This window comes from Syngnathoides biaculeatus, chromosome 6 (genome assembly GCF_019802595.1).
Source record: "Syngnathoides biaculeatus isolate LvHL_M chromosome 6, ASM1980259v1, whole genome shotgun sequence".
Taxonomy (NCBI): domain Eukaryota; kingdom Metazoa; phylum Chordata; class Actinopteri; order Syngnathiformes; family Syngnathidae; genus Syngnathoides; species Syngnathoides biaculeatus.
Window position 1 is genome coordinate 18,135,418 of NC_084645.1, and position 16,610 is coordinate 18,152,027.

The following is a 16,610-nucleotide window of genomic DNA, read 5'->3' on the forward strand; positions in this document are numbered from 1 at the left end:
TACCTTTGAGGTAACAGTTGAGGAGAGATGAGACACTACATTTACATAAGATACAGTATGTATCACAATAATTATTTTTTTTCATGTGCACTAAAAGTATCAGTTACTCAATGAAATGAATTGCTTATTGCTAACATTTATGGACAGAATTTCTAGGCACAGCCAAGGCATAGAGGGTGTCCGGTTTGGTGGCCTCAGCATCGCATCCCTGCTCTTTGCAGATGATGTGGTTCTGTGATCTCCAACACTCAGTGGAGCGGTTCGAAGCAGAGTGTGAAGCGGCTGGGATGAGAATCATCCAAATCTGAGACCATGGTCCTCAGTTGGAAGAGGGTGGCGTGTCCTCTCCGGGTCGGGGATGAGATCGTGCCACAAGTGGAGGAGTTCAAATATCTTGAAGTCTTGTTCACGAGTGAGGGAATAATGTAGCGGGAGATCAACAAGAGGATCGGTGCAGCATCTGCAGTGATGCGGACTTTGTATCGTTCCGTTGCGGTAAAGAGGGAGCTAAGTCGAAAGGAGTAGCTCTCAATTTACTGGTCGGTCTACGTTCCTACACTCACCTATGGTCACAAGCTGTAGATCGTGAAAAGAACAAGATCCCAGATATAAGCGGCCGAAATCAGATTCCACTGCAGGGTGTCTGGGCTCTCCCTTAGAGATAGGGTGAGAAATTCAGTAATCCAGAAGGGATTCAGTGTCGAGCCGCTGTTCCTCCATGAGAGGAGCCAAATGAGATTGCTGGGGCATCTGATCCGGATGCCTCCCGGACGCCTCCATGGTGTGGTGTTCCGGGCATGTCCCACTGGAAAAAGACCCCACGGATAACCCAGGACATACTGGCCTGGGAACGCCTCGGGATCCCTCCGAAAGAGCTGGATGAAGTGGCTGGGAAAAGGGAAGTCTGGGTATCCCAGCTAATGTTACCGCCCCCGTGACCCGATCTGGAAAAGTGGTAGAAGATGGATGGATGGATGGATGGATGGATGGATGGATGGATGGATGGATGGATGAATGAATGAATGAATGAATTTACGTCAGGTGTGCATGAGAGAATTTAGTGCAGATCCACACACCATTTACGTTTGAACAAGAATTGGTAGAGGTGTTTTTGCAATGTGCATTACTGTCAACTAAAGCAAAGAAATATACTCTCGCTTTTTCAAATTATGTTGAATATATGACATGTCATATAATAAAAGTTTTGCATTTTTTCTGGCATTTATTGCTTGGGATGCCTTACTTGGGTTCATGTTGGACAATTGCCGCAGTGTTTTCATGGAGACAATGCAAAACAAAATAGTCAAGTGAGTCTCTGTAGATGACTGATTTTTTTTTTTTTAAATCCTCATTGTTGATCATTCATTCAAACACAATGAACATGCCTGACGGGAAGAATTCCCACTTTATCTGTCATATTTTTTTGCAAATAGTCAAAAGATACTTTATACTAAATTGGATCTTCTGTGTTACATTCATTTTAACTTCTGAACTACTCTTGTATCTTCTCAGTAGTCGTTGATCGGTCCAGTCATCCAACGTGGTATCAATTTGAAGTTTGGCAAGAAGTTTGAGAGATTTTGAAAAATTACACTGCTGCATTCATTGGGTGTATTTAGATGGTTTAATTTGTTGCTAGAGAGAGGAGAGTGATCATTAACTTCCTTATGCTTCTTTTGTAACTCGTGATCCTCTGTCCCTGCAAATTTGATCAAAAAGTACACCATGACCAAATTCAGCCTTTCGATTTTGCTCTTCCGTCACACTTGATGGAGCAGTGCTTCAAAACTTCTTAACAGCACCTGATAACATCCATATCGTCAATTTTTATTTTAGTTTCATTTGCATTACTTTTGGAGGATCTTCATTTTTAAAAAATAATTTCAGAAAACTGATTAAATTCACTCACCAAACTTCTTCAAGCATGTATTTACATACAGGTAGTTGACTCATACACTGCTATTCACTTTCATTGGCTCTGTACATAAACATGTATATATATTGAGCTTCTTATCGCCCGAAAAGGAGTACTTAAGGCTGCTTTTGCTTATGGGGAGTCATAGCTAGTGATCCAGCATTATTGGGGTGATAGGATGCCTTTCGGCCTTGTTGAATATACTGTTGGGGAAATTGCTAGCAATATCCGCCAATGGCACCCTCGCAATTTGACACAGGTTGAGGGCGTTACTTAACCTTGCTAAAGCTGTGCTGAATGAGAGTGAAAATGATAATTCAGTGGTCATTACAGATAAGGAGCCTCTGTTAATTGGCGCTAAATGATCATCTAGGAGGGAATTAATGAGTGTGAATGGCTCTGCGGGAGATGGCGATGGGGGATATTAGTATCATTAATATTGGGTATTATTGTTGCTATTGGCATTTCCAGAAATAACTCATGGGTTTGGGGGTGCTGTCAGAAGAAAATCCTCAGTGCTGGCAAAGCTATAGATAAGCCGGTTATAATTAGGATGTGAAATTAAAATAATAAATGGATGGTCGTCTTTTGAGGCCAAAGTGAGTCACATGAAATGTCATCTTGCCTTCATGCCTTTTACATTTTTATGTTCTACATGGTAACCATTTTGCTCCTGCTGGTACTCACCTTGTCCTTGCTGCACAAATGCCAAAATGCAATTTCGTGAGTGATATTTGTGATGGTATTGTGTAATTTTGTGTTTTATCAAATTGCACAGAAGAAGCATGTTCCATTTTTCAGTAACGGGTTTATTAAATTAGTGCAAAAAGACAGACATTACTCATTCAAAATGTCTTCTTTTTCTTTGAGGTTCCAATCGAGCTCGCACTCCTTCCTCTCATTTGATGAGTGCAGGCAAGAGAGTATATATAAACTACGCACCACAAACACATTCTTTATTTTCTTCTTTTACATCATTCTTAGGAGTTAAACAGATGAAGAGAGAGCAGGCGATCAAAATTTGAACGTAAACACATGAGCATTGAAAACTCAAAGACCCCTTTTTGCAATTAATCACAATGAAAAATTATAACACCAACAAAGATGTTACAATAAAAAAGGCAACACCAACACTAATGGCATTAGAAATAGTGCTCAAGTTTACTGGAGAGGGGAGGGACATTCCTCTTTTCATTACTGTGTGGGGAACCAATTAATGTACATAAGGTAATCAGTACTGCATATTTTTACAATGGTAAAAAATAAAATATTCATATAACAGTAGCTTTTAAGGTTTACACCATTACTATAAAGATATACTGATTTCCACTCCATGACAACTAATGCATTAAAACATGTAAAACAAAGAAACGACTCCAGAGATTCTGACTTTAAAGGCTTATTGGCTACCACCTTGTCCTAAGAGACCACAACCACTGCAGACAAAGAAACGGGCAGCTTCTCTCCTTGAAACAGGGAAACGAGATCAAACACATTCTGTCGACAATAGAAAAGAACACATCAAAACGCCAAAACTCTACGCCCGCCAGGACAGTGTCTCAACCTTTGCCGTGTTTGTTGACGTAGGGAAAGGGAGGCTGGTTATATTGGGGCGAGGGTGTTCTGCCATAAAGTAGAAGGACGGGGAAAAATGGAGGAGAAATACTCAGGAGAGCAAAAGTCTGGTTAAGGTTTCAACAGCAAAGTTCATTTTAAAAATGATACTATAGTGTCCGTCTGTAGATCAGTGAATCCATTTACGATAATTCAATATCACAGAAAAGCCGATTAAGGATGAGAAGTGATGTATGGTACGCCTTGGACTGTTTGCTTCTCAATCAGAGAGCTGACATGTCGGGACAGTATACCATTTACGCTCACATTCACACCTTTAAACAATTTAGGCTTCAATGAACCTAACCTATTTGTTGTTGGCCTGTGGGAGAACGCTGGAATACGCAGAGAGAACTCACACAAGCACGGGGAGAACATGCAAATGGCACACACAAACGCATATAGCAACTGTGTTGTTCTCTCGCATTTTGTTCCAAATACACACTCAGTAGAGACTTCATTTGCTAAACCTCCACAGCGGAATGAGATGCACTCCAAGAGTGGACTGAATATGGTATATACTTCTGCAAAGATCATTTACAGTTTTCATTGAGCCTACAATTCAGGCATTCATTTAATATTAAAATGGTCGGACTTGGTTTTTGTATAGTTCCCTTTTTTATGCTGGCGAATAAGAAAAACCCCTCAGTATGGTGCAATGCAATTTTATATAATTAAACATCTTTGAACATATTTATCTTTGTAATGATGGAATTACATATACTTTGTTAATATTTCTAATGGCCACAGAGGGTTCAAAAGTGTAGGTAAAATTAAGAAAGATGTTTGCCATAGGTGTGCTGAACCCATTGTGCGCATTAAAATAATGAAATGTATTGACTTAAAGCAATTAATCATCAGTAATGGAACATTTGTTCAGTAGAATATTGATTATATGATGGGGTCCCATGCAAACTGCAATCAAATAATATCAAATCAAATCAGCTCACTTGATCCCGGGACAAGCGATGGCAGAATTGATTGTATGCAAACTGAAAATAATGATAAAATGGTTAAAAGCTTCCAATTTTTGTTCATGATCTTTATCAAAAGTAATCATGACATGTTCTAATGAGATTAATTTTATGGGCTGACACACCCACTGTTTTGGACACTGCAAAAAAAAAGTTAAATAGTGGAAACCATCAACAAACCCCCCCCCCCCAAAAAAAAAACAAGGATTAAAAGAATCCATGGTGTTTAGGGTAGTGTAAGTCTGGACCAAGAACAGAATGCTAAAGGCAGTTAGACAGAGTAAAGATGTGTATTATGTGGGAAGGAGTTGTGTGTCAAGGAGAGCAGCGATGAAGAAAAGCAGCCAAGTATTGCGAGAAAAGTGATTTTTTTTTTCGTTTTCGTTTTTTTTTTACAGAGCAATTGAGCTTGAGGGGATTGAGTCCATTGTCATGTCTAATTTGTCATGGCGTGAAGACTTCTCCTTCCATTTCTGAGCCAGCGTTGTATGCGGGAGATAATTTGTTGTTTTCCGGAATTTCAAACTGGACCAGTTTGCAGATGTTACAGGCCTGGTGAGAGACAAGACATGAAGGTAAAACATTGATTTGGAGGAAAGTGATGCATGGACAGGATACAGAAAGTAAAACAAGGCCAGTAGCGAATCAGCTAAATAACAGGTGGCGGGTATCGGTGTATTTTCATTAAATATTCAGTGAGGATAGAAGCGAGGCTCTAATTCCAGCCAATAAGAACTGACTTTAATGTAAAAGTCCCCTCTGCAGCCATGTCAGCATCTAACTAGTAGCTCAGACACCTCAATCAAAAGGACTGAGAGCAATGAACACAAGGCTATAATTCAGATAAAGAAAACTTTGGATATATATCATTGAAATGTGAAAAATTGAGTTGCAGTGTGAATAAAAAAGAAACAATGGAATGTGAGAAACTTTCCCCAATCATATATGAAACATTCATCGAACTTAAAGTGGGACTGCCATCCTTATAAACATTCTAAAATAGATATTGAAATGAAAAATACATAACAATATTCACTTCAATGTCTATACGAAAAAATAAATGTGAGCGGATCGTGCGTCATCCATGCGCAAATTTGCGCAATTGAGTGTACCTCGATGTCCAAGTGGTCGCCATATTAGTCGCGTGTTCTGTGCTTGACGTCATCGTCACTTCCGCTGTTGGAAACGCGCAGTGCCTGCTACTATGGAAGCCGAACAACAGAGATATTCAGATTTTTCCGACGCCCCTTCTGACACTGCAGCTCTTTTCGAAAAGGACAACACCACACAACTGAGTGATGTTACCGTGGCAATATTACACGATTGTTTCGAGCCCTCAGGGCAATATTCCCCTATTGTTTCAAGCCATATTCAGATGATATGCGATCACAGCCAAACCGCATCCCCGTCCGATCCACTTCGGCGGCGGAGATGAGCCATCGCGGCTCATCGCAGCCGGCCAGTGTGGCTTATGACAGAGCCGAGCGATGCTGCTTTAGGTGGGTGTTCACAGACACTGCAATACTGAGCAACACAGTCGAGCCGGGCGCTTTATGCGCGCACAATACTGAGTAACGCATTCTCGGCTGGGTTCTTCAGAGCCGCCCCCGTCGCAAAGCCCGACGCGGAGCCTTCGCAGAAGCTGTGACTGTCGAACGCGGCACCTCAGCCGGTGTGGCTGATTTTCGGTGCCGTGGTGGCATATAATTGAGCCGAGGCGTGCTGTTTTAGAGGGTTGTTCACAGCCACCCCAGTACGCAATGAACGTTATCGAGACGAGGCTGAGTGAGACATTGTTGGCTGGGCGACGCGCACATCAATACATTTCATACACAGATCTTTTGTTCCGTTATGAGAGAGACCGATTACGTGGTCCGCCCCAAACTATTATTTTTTTTAGTAGCTGTATACACACCTACCTGTTATTTGGAACCCACGAAGCTCTCATCCCGAGCAATCCATTTTTCACAACGAACAGGGTCTCTTTCAAACTTATGAAGGGTAAATCCAGCCTCCCGAGTGTTCATGCAATGTCCAGCAATTCAATGAGCCGGCATTTTGGCTAACACGAAGGAACAACGAGTTTCCTTCTCGGAGGTAAAACTAATGGAAACAAACGAGTCCACTAGGGAGCGCCGCTGTCCTTTATGTCACTTCCTTCTTCTTCTCGAAAACAAATCCCTCGAGAGGATTTTCATGGCGGGAGTTACAAAAAGCTGTATATGTCAAAATCATGTTTTGTGGTGAAAAAACACATGGGACCATATTGGCAGTGTTTTTTTTTTAATAACATACCAAAAATCATCCATTTCATGACAGTCGCACTTTAAAGCTACTGTTATACGTCAGAATGCTAATTAAAAGTATCTCTTCCCCAGTGACAGTGACTGAACACAAAAAACAATCTGCTGATGATATTTTTCATCTAGAGGACCCCAAGTCATCACGGAATCTTCAATCTCATTATCCATCCATCCATTTTCTTAACCGCTTATCCTCACGAGGGTCACGGGGAGTGCTGGAGCCTATCCAAGCTGTCAATGGTTGCCAGCCAATCGCAGGACACATAAAGACAACAGCTGCACTCACAGTCACACCTCGGGGCAATTGAGTCTCCAATTAATGCATGTTTTTGGAATGGAAGAGGAAACCGAAGTGCCTGGAGAAAACCCATGCAGGCTCTGGGAGAACATGCAAAGTCCACACAGGCGGGGCCGGGATTGAAACCGGGACCTCTGAACTTTGAGGTAAATGCTTTACAGTGCCGCCTGAAGTTTCTTCCATAAAAGAAAAAAAAAAACCTCAAAAGTTAATAAATTAATCTTATGCACTAAATCAATCCACTTACCTATCACTAAACGGGAAGAAGTCCTTTCTATTTTTGCTGACCATAATACATAATACAGATATGAAACAATACATTTACAATGACAAAAAACACTAATCTACAGCTAATACAACATAAAGTGCTCCATAGAACACACTTTATTCAATACACTGTGCATATCATGGGCTTCTATCCATGTAATATATGCGCACAATCCACCAAAATACAACAGACATCTATTTACTTAAGCATAATCAACCTCCCAAATATTTACAATAAAGAAAAAAGCATGCGGGAGATCGATTAAATTACATGGAAAAGGATGACTTGCTGAAAGGAAAAGAAGATGATGCCAAGATGCCAGAGGCCACTTTTGCGTCAATTGATACAAAATTCAAATTTTCAGATTTTTTTTTTTTTTTTTACAACATGAAATTGAATGACTGAATGCTCTTCATTTAACATGGGATCAAAGATACAAGCTTTCTCACCTTCAAGAAAATACCCTTTTGCTGTGACTGTACATTATAGTATCATCTGCCACATGGATTTTGTTCATTAGTGGATCACGTTTTCTCACACTCCAACAAATTCACGTTTGATGTGTGGGTATGCCCAGAACACAGTGATATTTTTTTTTTTTGTTTTTGTTTCAACTCATGGATCAAACAGTCTTCATAGTGTGATCTGAGAGCAAAGACAATTCTTCAACAAACACACCACGCATAGGTGTCATCAAAAGAAATTGAAAAGAATGGAAAAAGCTGCATCTTTCCAGGAGTAAATAAGCCAGTAAACATACTCTCTTGAGCTGGAAAAGGGATTTGTGTAGAGCTGTACAGGAATGAAAATGGCTGTTGTAGTGAAGTGGAGGATCAGAGAAGACAAACAGCATGGATTAAATACCCCGGGGGATGAAAGGTACATTAGTGGCATCTTGTTTTAGAGTTTTTGGAGTACTGTGTGGTAAATTGCTTGGTTTTACAATGCCCTCACACTCTCACTTTGCTTTACTTTTGCCATTTTAATATTTTCTAACTCTTGCTGAAATGACAATGAAAAGTAATAGCAATCAAGTTTCCCGCAGTGCAACACAACTCCAGACCAATTTACTGCAACATCCCATAATCCTGCATGGGAAAGATTGAGGTTTGAGCTTGGAGACCTAAATCGAGCATATGTAGGGGAATTCTGTGTAGGGGACTGTGTTCCTGTTTCTGTGTGTTTGTATGTGTATGTGTGAAAGTTCATTTCTTCAGTTAAATTCTTTCATAAGCATGACTAGCAAAAATGTCCAAGTCCAGCTATACTGTCTATGCTTCCACAATGACTTCGGCTAAACGTGTTCATCTTGGAAAAATGTGTTCGGAGCACCTGTAAAGCTGCTGAGGAGAGATAACGCATGAATGCAAAGAACATAAGTCCTTGGGCAGTGATAGGGGGCAGTGTAGTCGGCTTTGTTGCCTTACTACGAGGCATCATGTGAGAGTATAAAACCAAAATATTATCATAACAAATAAGACAAGTTCTTTGGATTTCTCAAGTGCTTGTCAGCCAATTGTAGGGCACATAAAAACAACTACAATACTATTTACACTCGCATTCACATGTATGGTCAACTTAGAGTCTTCAGTTGAACAGATCAAGTTTTTGAAAGTTGGAGGAAGTTCGAGTATTTGGAGAAAACCCACACAAGCACATGAAGACCCATAATTTTAAATAGAATACTTAAATCAGTTTTGGATACTTTTGAACAGAACTCTCATTTCAGAGGGCATCTCTTAGATATGCTTTTAACCATCCATCATTACCTGAGCTGCTTAGCCTCACAAGGGCCACGGGAGTGCTGGAGCCTATACTGGCTGTCATCGGGCAGGAGGTTGAACTGGTTGCCAGGCAATCGCATAGAAACAACCATTCAGAATCACAATCACACCTAAGGGCAATTTACAGTCTCCAATGAATGCATGTTTTTGGGATGTGGAAGGAAACACAAGTGCCCGGACAAAACCAATGCAGGCACGGGGAGAATATGCGAATTCTACACAGCTGAGGCCGGAAATTGAACCCTGGTCCACACAATTGTGAGCCTAACCCACTAACCAGTCGTACCATCGCTTTTGACCATTTTAACCACTTGTCACATTTTTTCTCAGATTCCCACAACTGCTCCATATATGTTTGAACTTGTATGACATGATGTAATGCATATGGATAAACGGTACTAAAATGTTCTAGAAACATAAAGGAAGAAAAAAAAAATATAATCACAGATTCATCTGCTTTTCAGATCCCTTCCCTCTGGCTCTTTCCATTTTCCTTCCTCTCTTCTCTCTGTGTCAGGGTCGGAGTTCATCTTGGAGATAAGAGAATAGAAACAGGATCCTGTGCCCCTCTCATATTCAACCCTGCAGTGATCATTCACCTACATCTGTGGCCCGGTGCTGCTGTCTGAGATGAGCTCTGGCAAAAGTCGTGTCTCCTGGTGCCTGCTGGGCTCATGTACAGAGCTCTTCTGTGTTAAACCGGGAGCTCGTGTTGCTCAAGACAAAATGTGCCATTGTGGAAAGGGACAGACATTTATGGTGGTCAAGTCCAGGGGTAACACAACATCGGCATGAGATCAGCTTGCTGGACTGTCCAAATCAAAGGACACGGACATGCTAATGGTCAGAGGATTTGCCAATTCACAAAGTTATTCGTAATGAATGCTACTGTAGATCACTTTAACATTTGAATGAATACAGCTATCTTTGAGAGTAAAAAAAGGAATGGCAAATGATCAACCTAATGTCATCAATTTGCACACTTTGGAAATGCAACTACTGTCATGACAACCGCATATAAGAGCATTTCATAAAAGTAGACTCGGACATGCTTGCTCATGCTGTTATAAAACTAACTGCTCTGGAGTCAATACTTAATTTTTTTTTTTTTTTTAATAGTTGAATTGGGTACTTTCAGTTCAAACACGGCCTGTAAATTTTCACAATTTCCCTCCAATGAGGGCTAATAAATGGTTGCATTTGTTTCTTTTATGTCCAAAAGGGAACAGGTCTGACAAAGCAGCAATTGGTGTTATTAGAGCAAATACTAAGGCCATTTTAGCCAATGTGCAATTATATCTGAAAAGCTATAAAAAAAAAAAAAAAGAAAAAGGAGGGACAAAGATGGAAGTAGACTTCAAGCGAATTGGAATTACACCAGCGGCATGGTGAAGCGACTGGTTACAGCATTAGCCTCACAGAGACAAGGTTCTGAGGACCGGGGTTCAAACCACCATGTTGAAAACCCATAAAGCTTCAATCTTGACGGCAGTCGATCAGCCCGCACCCAGAAGGAAGCACACTATGTCATCCTCCTCACAGTCACCCAGAACATGCTGGCCTAGCAACTCCTCAACCGGGAGGAGTCATGTTTTTTCCCCCGTCTGTCTGGTGTACTGTCGTCTCTCCAGTGTTCATTATCGTGATTAGCTTTCTGTTCACCCTTCAACATCATATCCTCCTCCACACATAGATTCCAATTCTTTAGGTTTTGAAGGTTACGGCCTTAACCATTCTAATCTTCTTGCCACTCCGATTCGGATTTTGTTTTCTCCAGAGTGGTTTCACTAGCCTTTGTCAGTTTCTGACACATTATTCTGACCCATGTTATCCTGCGTATTTGTTGCCCACTAATCTTTACTTGGCTACCCATTTGGGCATCTTTACAGGACCACCGCGTGGTGGTCAACAGAGCTGGACCAAGTCAAGGTCTTATTGGATTGTCACCTAGTTCTTCACCCATTTCCAAGTCACACTGTCCTGTATCCTGTATCCAGTCACTTTGTTTCACATTAGTTAGATCTCTTCGTCCTGTCACTTTACTTCCAAGGGTGTAAGTCTGTCCACACGTTTGCTCTAGTTCAGGTTTCTAGGTGCCTGCATACTTTGTCCACCCCCCCCTGTTTCTAGTATCCCCCAACCTCTCTGGCAGTATGATGCCAGTTCTCCCCCTAGGCAGCTAAGGGTTGCAGTGCCTGCTCAGTGGCTGATTATGTTCAATTATGTACCCCTTTCTGTTCAGACTGGGTGGCTGAGAAGGGCGTATTAGAAACCGGAACACGATGCAACTAGCTGGCCCAGATTGTTATTCCAGTGCCCTATTGCTCTGGGAGCACAAATCCAGTGGTCACCATCCAACCCTCTGGCAGTTTACCTCCGTTTTTGTGAATATGGCCTCAAATTCTTCTTCATTTCCCCACAATGTGAATGAATTGTAATGCTTTATCATACTAAGACATGAGAATTTTTAACTGCATCATTACATACTGTATCTACTACTGTGTATTGATCTGTGTTTTTGACTTTTGCATTATTTTAAGTGGAATTCATTTTTATTCCTGTTGGATCCCAGTCTGCTTATTATGTGTTTGTCTCCACTTGTTCTCATCAGTCCTGCTCATTCTATCTATCGAGTCTCTATTTATTGTCCTGATGCCGTTTGTCTGGAGTGATGAGTGTTTATCTTATTAATTTGCATCTTGGTTTTGGGATTTTGTTCCTGGAGTACTGTGTTTTTAATGTCTTTTTTTTTTAATTGAAACTCCCCAAACCCCTGCCTCCCTTGCCTAATTATCTGCATTGTAGTCCACCTACCTTGTTTTTTTGCACTCCACTACTGGGAACCCTCCACCCAAAGTGTCACTATTGGATTCTACACACACACACACACACACACACACACATGCACGCACACACACACTCACGCACACACAAACACAAACACGCACACATATTGATCTGCATCAATAGCCACCTTGATCCAAACCATGTGAAGGATCGGTGGTGGACTGCTCGAAGCTGCAGTCCACATATGAATAAATGAGAATCTGTGATGTTGTACTGTGGGTATTTTAGATTCTTAACGAAATCATCATGATAAAGAGATAGGAAACCTACCAGGGACACAATTCTAAGTTGAGTCATATGAAGCTGGTTTAGAAGACAAGTAGGCAGTGTGACAGATTGAGGATCAATGCAACAAGAAGGAGGAGAAATGGGAAAGAGTGCTCAAAGAGGCATTGCTGTGATTTTGCTCAATGATGACAGGCGAACTGCTGGTCCACCTTCCTTAGGGCAGTCTACTTTTGTTGTGGTGTCCGCTTTCCTGAGAACTAGCTTTTAACAGTTCACATTCAGACTTGCTTCTTTCACAATTCCCTTTGCTTTCCGCAATTCTGGAGTAAAACCTGAAAGCTACAAGCCCCGAGAGAGACAGAATGTACAGACCCCTAAAGTTGTTGAAGTTTTATTTTTTTGTTTATTTATCAAATTGGCTTTTGGACATCTATTTTGTGAATGGAGGAGGCTGAATTTTTGATGCTGTTGCTAATGGCCTCGTGAGATTTTTATTGATTCCTGCAGTAATAAGATTTTTTTGGGGGGGGCTTGAGGATTCATGTGAGCCATAAATATGTACATCAGTAGCACGAGCAGTGATTAAAAAAAAGTCCACACATTTATATTCTGAAGGTTATGACGCTGAGGTTGTTTTAAACATAAGTTATAGCCAACTTGATTTAACACTTTTTTTTTCCAGAAACACATGTGAATCGGATGCATAGCTGTTGACAGGATATTCAGTATATAATCATCTATTGTGGTGTTTACATAATTCACCCGCGGGATCTCGAGTTGGGGTGCGGGGTTCCGCACGGCCTGTTATTGTTGTTGCGCTTCCGGAGTAAAGGTTATCAGAGTTCCCGCCGTTATGTGAGTAGTGTTTCGATGTCGAGCAATAAAACAAGTTTTGTTCCTGTGTCCGACACTCCGCCTCCGACTCCTTTTCTCCGGCGCTACAGTATAATCATTTAATTTTATGTCAAGTAACTATAAAGTATTTTTCAAAGCACCAAGAGAAAAATTACCCTCTGGTTCTTTGTCTGTGCTACTGACTACTTAGTGGTACTTACAAGGTAGGGCAAGCATCAACGTTGCGAGCATGATGAGAAGGCTGGCTTGGTGTGAGTGGGCTGAGCTGCAGAGCATCTTGTTCTTCTTGCAGACGCAGACCTGAACTTTGACCTCTGAGTTGTTGGACAAAGGAGGCACCCCTGAATCAGTGATGAGCAATGGCAACTGATAATTGGCTGTCTTCAGACTGTGCAGCAACATGATTTGGGAGTGTGTGGCTAGAGCAAAACAGAGACTGAGTTAGTAAATCTCAATCAAAACAATAACATTGAAAAAACCGTTTCCATGAATACACAAAACAGCTGTATATTTTGCTAAGTTAGTGATAATTTGCTAAAAACAAAGTTCATCAGTTTTAACATTTGATATGTTGTCTTTGTAGAGTATTCGATTAATTTTATTCTGATTTTGTTTAATACAACATCCCAAATTCATTGGAATTGGGTTTGCAAAAGATGAGGTGTGCAATGTGGATCTGATTTCACATGTATTGTAAATAAATGTACAGTGCGTATAGTACATATTCATGCATACAATTCCTTTGAATTCAGATATTTTTAGTAGACGTTCAAATATGCACACATGCAAATACACACAGAATTACTGACTACAGTATTTGTGCCTCTTTTTGGCAGCTGTCAGTTACCTGTGGGCAAGTTTTAACGCTGCTCTGTCGCTAAAACACAAAGACAGCGCTGTCGGCCATGCAACTCTGAATCAATGCCTTGGTTGTCTGCCTCCACACAAACACACACGCACGCGCACGCACACATAGTCTTTTCCTCCTGAGATAATTTTACCCTTCATCCTCAGTGCAGATTCATACTTGTTTTTCGTGTGGTTTCCTATGACCGGTATAAACTCATTGGAATGCCCCTTATAAATTCCAATTGCACAGACTTTTATTTAAAAGTACTGGTGTTGATCAGAGTTGTGTGTAAGATTTAAAATGTAGTCATGATGTACAAACTATTTCACTAAAATATATTTACAGTGTACTATATATACATTACACATAATCCACATTGCAAGGTATAAAATACTCACAGTTGACACTGGTAACTTTCCAGGTTTTATCTAGTCCCAGTTGTTTCCCCAGTTCTATCTTGAAGGGCGCCCCGTTGGGTGGTAGATCCTTGTCCCTCCCCCCAACTATGGCCACATTCATATCATGTGCATCTTCACAGACCCGTGCTACTGACGGTACCACAAAGGGTGCATTATCATTGTAATCTTCCAGGTGGATGACCAACGTGCCAGTACCTGTCGCTGGAGGACTGCCTGCACACACACAAAAACATTTCTTGATCAGTCTGAGAGTGAAATTTTACAATCTCCTTCTGCATTTGTGCCACTACATTGTTCTCGAAGAAAAGTACGAGAAACTAAAGAAAAATATTATGGTTGATTTATGACTTGAATTATTGTAAAGGCTATCCATCAAACCAGATCTAGATAGGTCACATTGTAACATTCAAGTAAAGACATTCACATGTTTCGACCTTTTTTTTTTTTAAATAACGGTTTCACTTTTTTAACTCAATAATCTGATGTCTGTGTACAATTAGTTGTTAAACACATCTTACATATTGTTTTTGTGTTATGCATATATTGTACTTTATGATGGCATTGTGCTCTTTGTTTTGCTAATTCAGTTTAACTGATTAAAGGTTAATTAATTAAAAAAAAAAAGAAAAAACCTGCATCTAAAATGGATTCAAAGGTCAGTCAGTCTGCAATTGGAACATGGACTCCGCCGCCTTTGCTGGTTAAATATATTTGAGACAATTTAGAAGAGCGAAAAGGTGATGCCGTATTGGTGTAACAAGACAATAAATGTCAAGTTGGGAAATGTGTTTGGGGGACAATGTAGAAAAGTACACACACGAATGTCTTTCTGGGTTGTTTTCCTAATTGGGTGAAAATACATTTTATAAAAAAGATTGCAAAAATGAAGTCGAATGACATTTAGAATAAAGGAAATTAAAAGAAAGGGCAGCAGATGGGCTCAATGGCCAAAATCTTCATCCATGTGGATTTTTACTACATTCTTTAAATCTTATTCAATTCCCCTTGACATTTTGCATTTAGTTTGGTGTGTGTGAGTGTGTGCGTGTGTCTTTTGAGGGGAAGACATCGGTTCATTTCTGGTGTGACTCAATGTGTTATTTATTATCCAACCTGAAAGAAAAATCACAGGGCACATAGAGACAAACAGCTGGACTCACAATCACACCTAGGGGAAATTTAGAGTGTCCAATTAATGTTGCATGTTTTTGGGATTTGGGAGGAAAACGTTGTGCCCAGAGAAAACTCACGCAGGCACGGGGAGAAGATGCAAGCTCCACACAGGCGGGGCCAGGATTGAACCCGGGATCTCACAACTGTGAGGCCAACGCTTTCCAGCTGATCCACTGTGCCGCCTGGCCTGTGACATTGTAGGGTTTAACTGTTTACATATCAGTGGGAGAAAGACTTTGTGTTTTCAAGTAACCACGACAACCAGACAACAATAGTTCCATAACCAAGGGGTTTTTGTTGCCTGAAAGTTAGTAGAAAATGACGGGCAACAGCAGAGGGGGACATACCATCCATCCATCTATCCATCCATCCATCCATCCATCCATCTTGAATTATTCTGACACTGAAATGTGTTTTGGAGTAACCAGTTTTCAGTGCACACTAACAAATGATAACTGTTCCCCAGTTCAACATTTGTGATTACAGAGTTTATTTTCAAAGAGACAAGTGAAGTGAGATTAAGATAAAATTCCATGTGTGAAAAGAGGTTAATTTTTGCAATGCTGTGTCAGGAGCAGTCATCCATGTGCTTGTCACGCGAGTGTACAAACGAAGCTTGTTTTCCCAAATGAATATGGCTCCACTCAACTAATCATGCATCAGTGGAACATGTCTGTTGGCCTTCTGTGATTCACGACTGTGTCAGAATTGTTTGGATTAGACGCACATTCCCAGAGACAATGTAATTCATTGACACTTGCTTCTCTCAAGATTAATTCATCTGGAAAGTGGACAAATCGAGAGAATAGCATCAAAAGTAAAGGAGGCAACAAGTACACTCAGATAGAGTGAAAGTATTGCACTGATGCAAAAATGATGCCTCGCTTAGTGATAAGTAACCTTGTTTTCCAATATGAATCAGACTGGATGCGTTTAAATTTTTTCAAGAAAAAAAATCTGAGCCCAAGAGACACTAAGAATGACTGCAACATTATCCATCTCTCTGTCTGCCTGCTTTTTCGTCGCTGAAGGTCAATGTTTAAACAGGACAAAGCAATAACATGAAACATCAGTGAACTTGT

At 40.7% G+C, this 16,610-nt stretch overlaps 1 protein-coding gene across 1 annotated transcript in view; it reads right to left on the minus strand.

The window, feature by feature from the left end:
- Nucleotides 1-4,731: 4,731 nt before the first annotated feature.
- cdh13 (cadherin 13, H-cadherin (heart)) overlaps nucleotides 4,732-16,610 on the minus strand; it is a 289,553-nt gene continuing 277,674 nt past the window's right edge. The window contains exons 13-15 of the mRNA XM_061822507.1: nucleotides 14,335-14,568; nucleotides 13,287-13,505; nucleotides 4,732-5,055 (exon numbers count right to left, since the gene is read on the minus strand). Coding sequence (XP_061678491.1) covers nucleotides 5,048-5,055; nucleotides 13,287-13,505; nucleotides 14,335-14,568 — 461 coding nt within the window. The 3' untranslated portion in view covers nucleotides 4,732-5,047. The remainder of the gene's footprint in view (nucleotides 5,056-13,286; nucleotides 13,506-14,334; nucleotides 14,569-16,610) is intronic.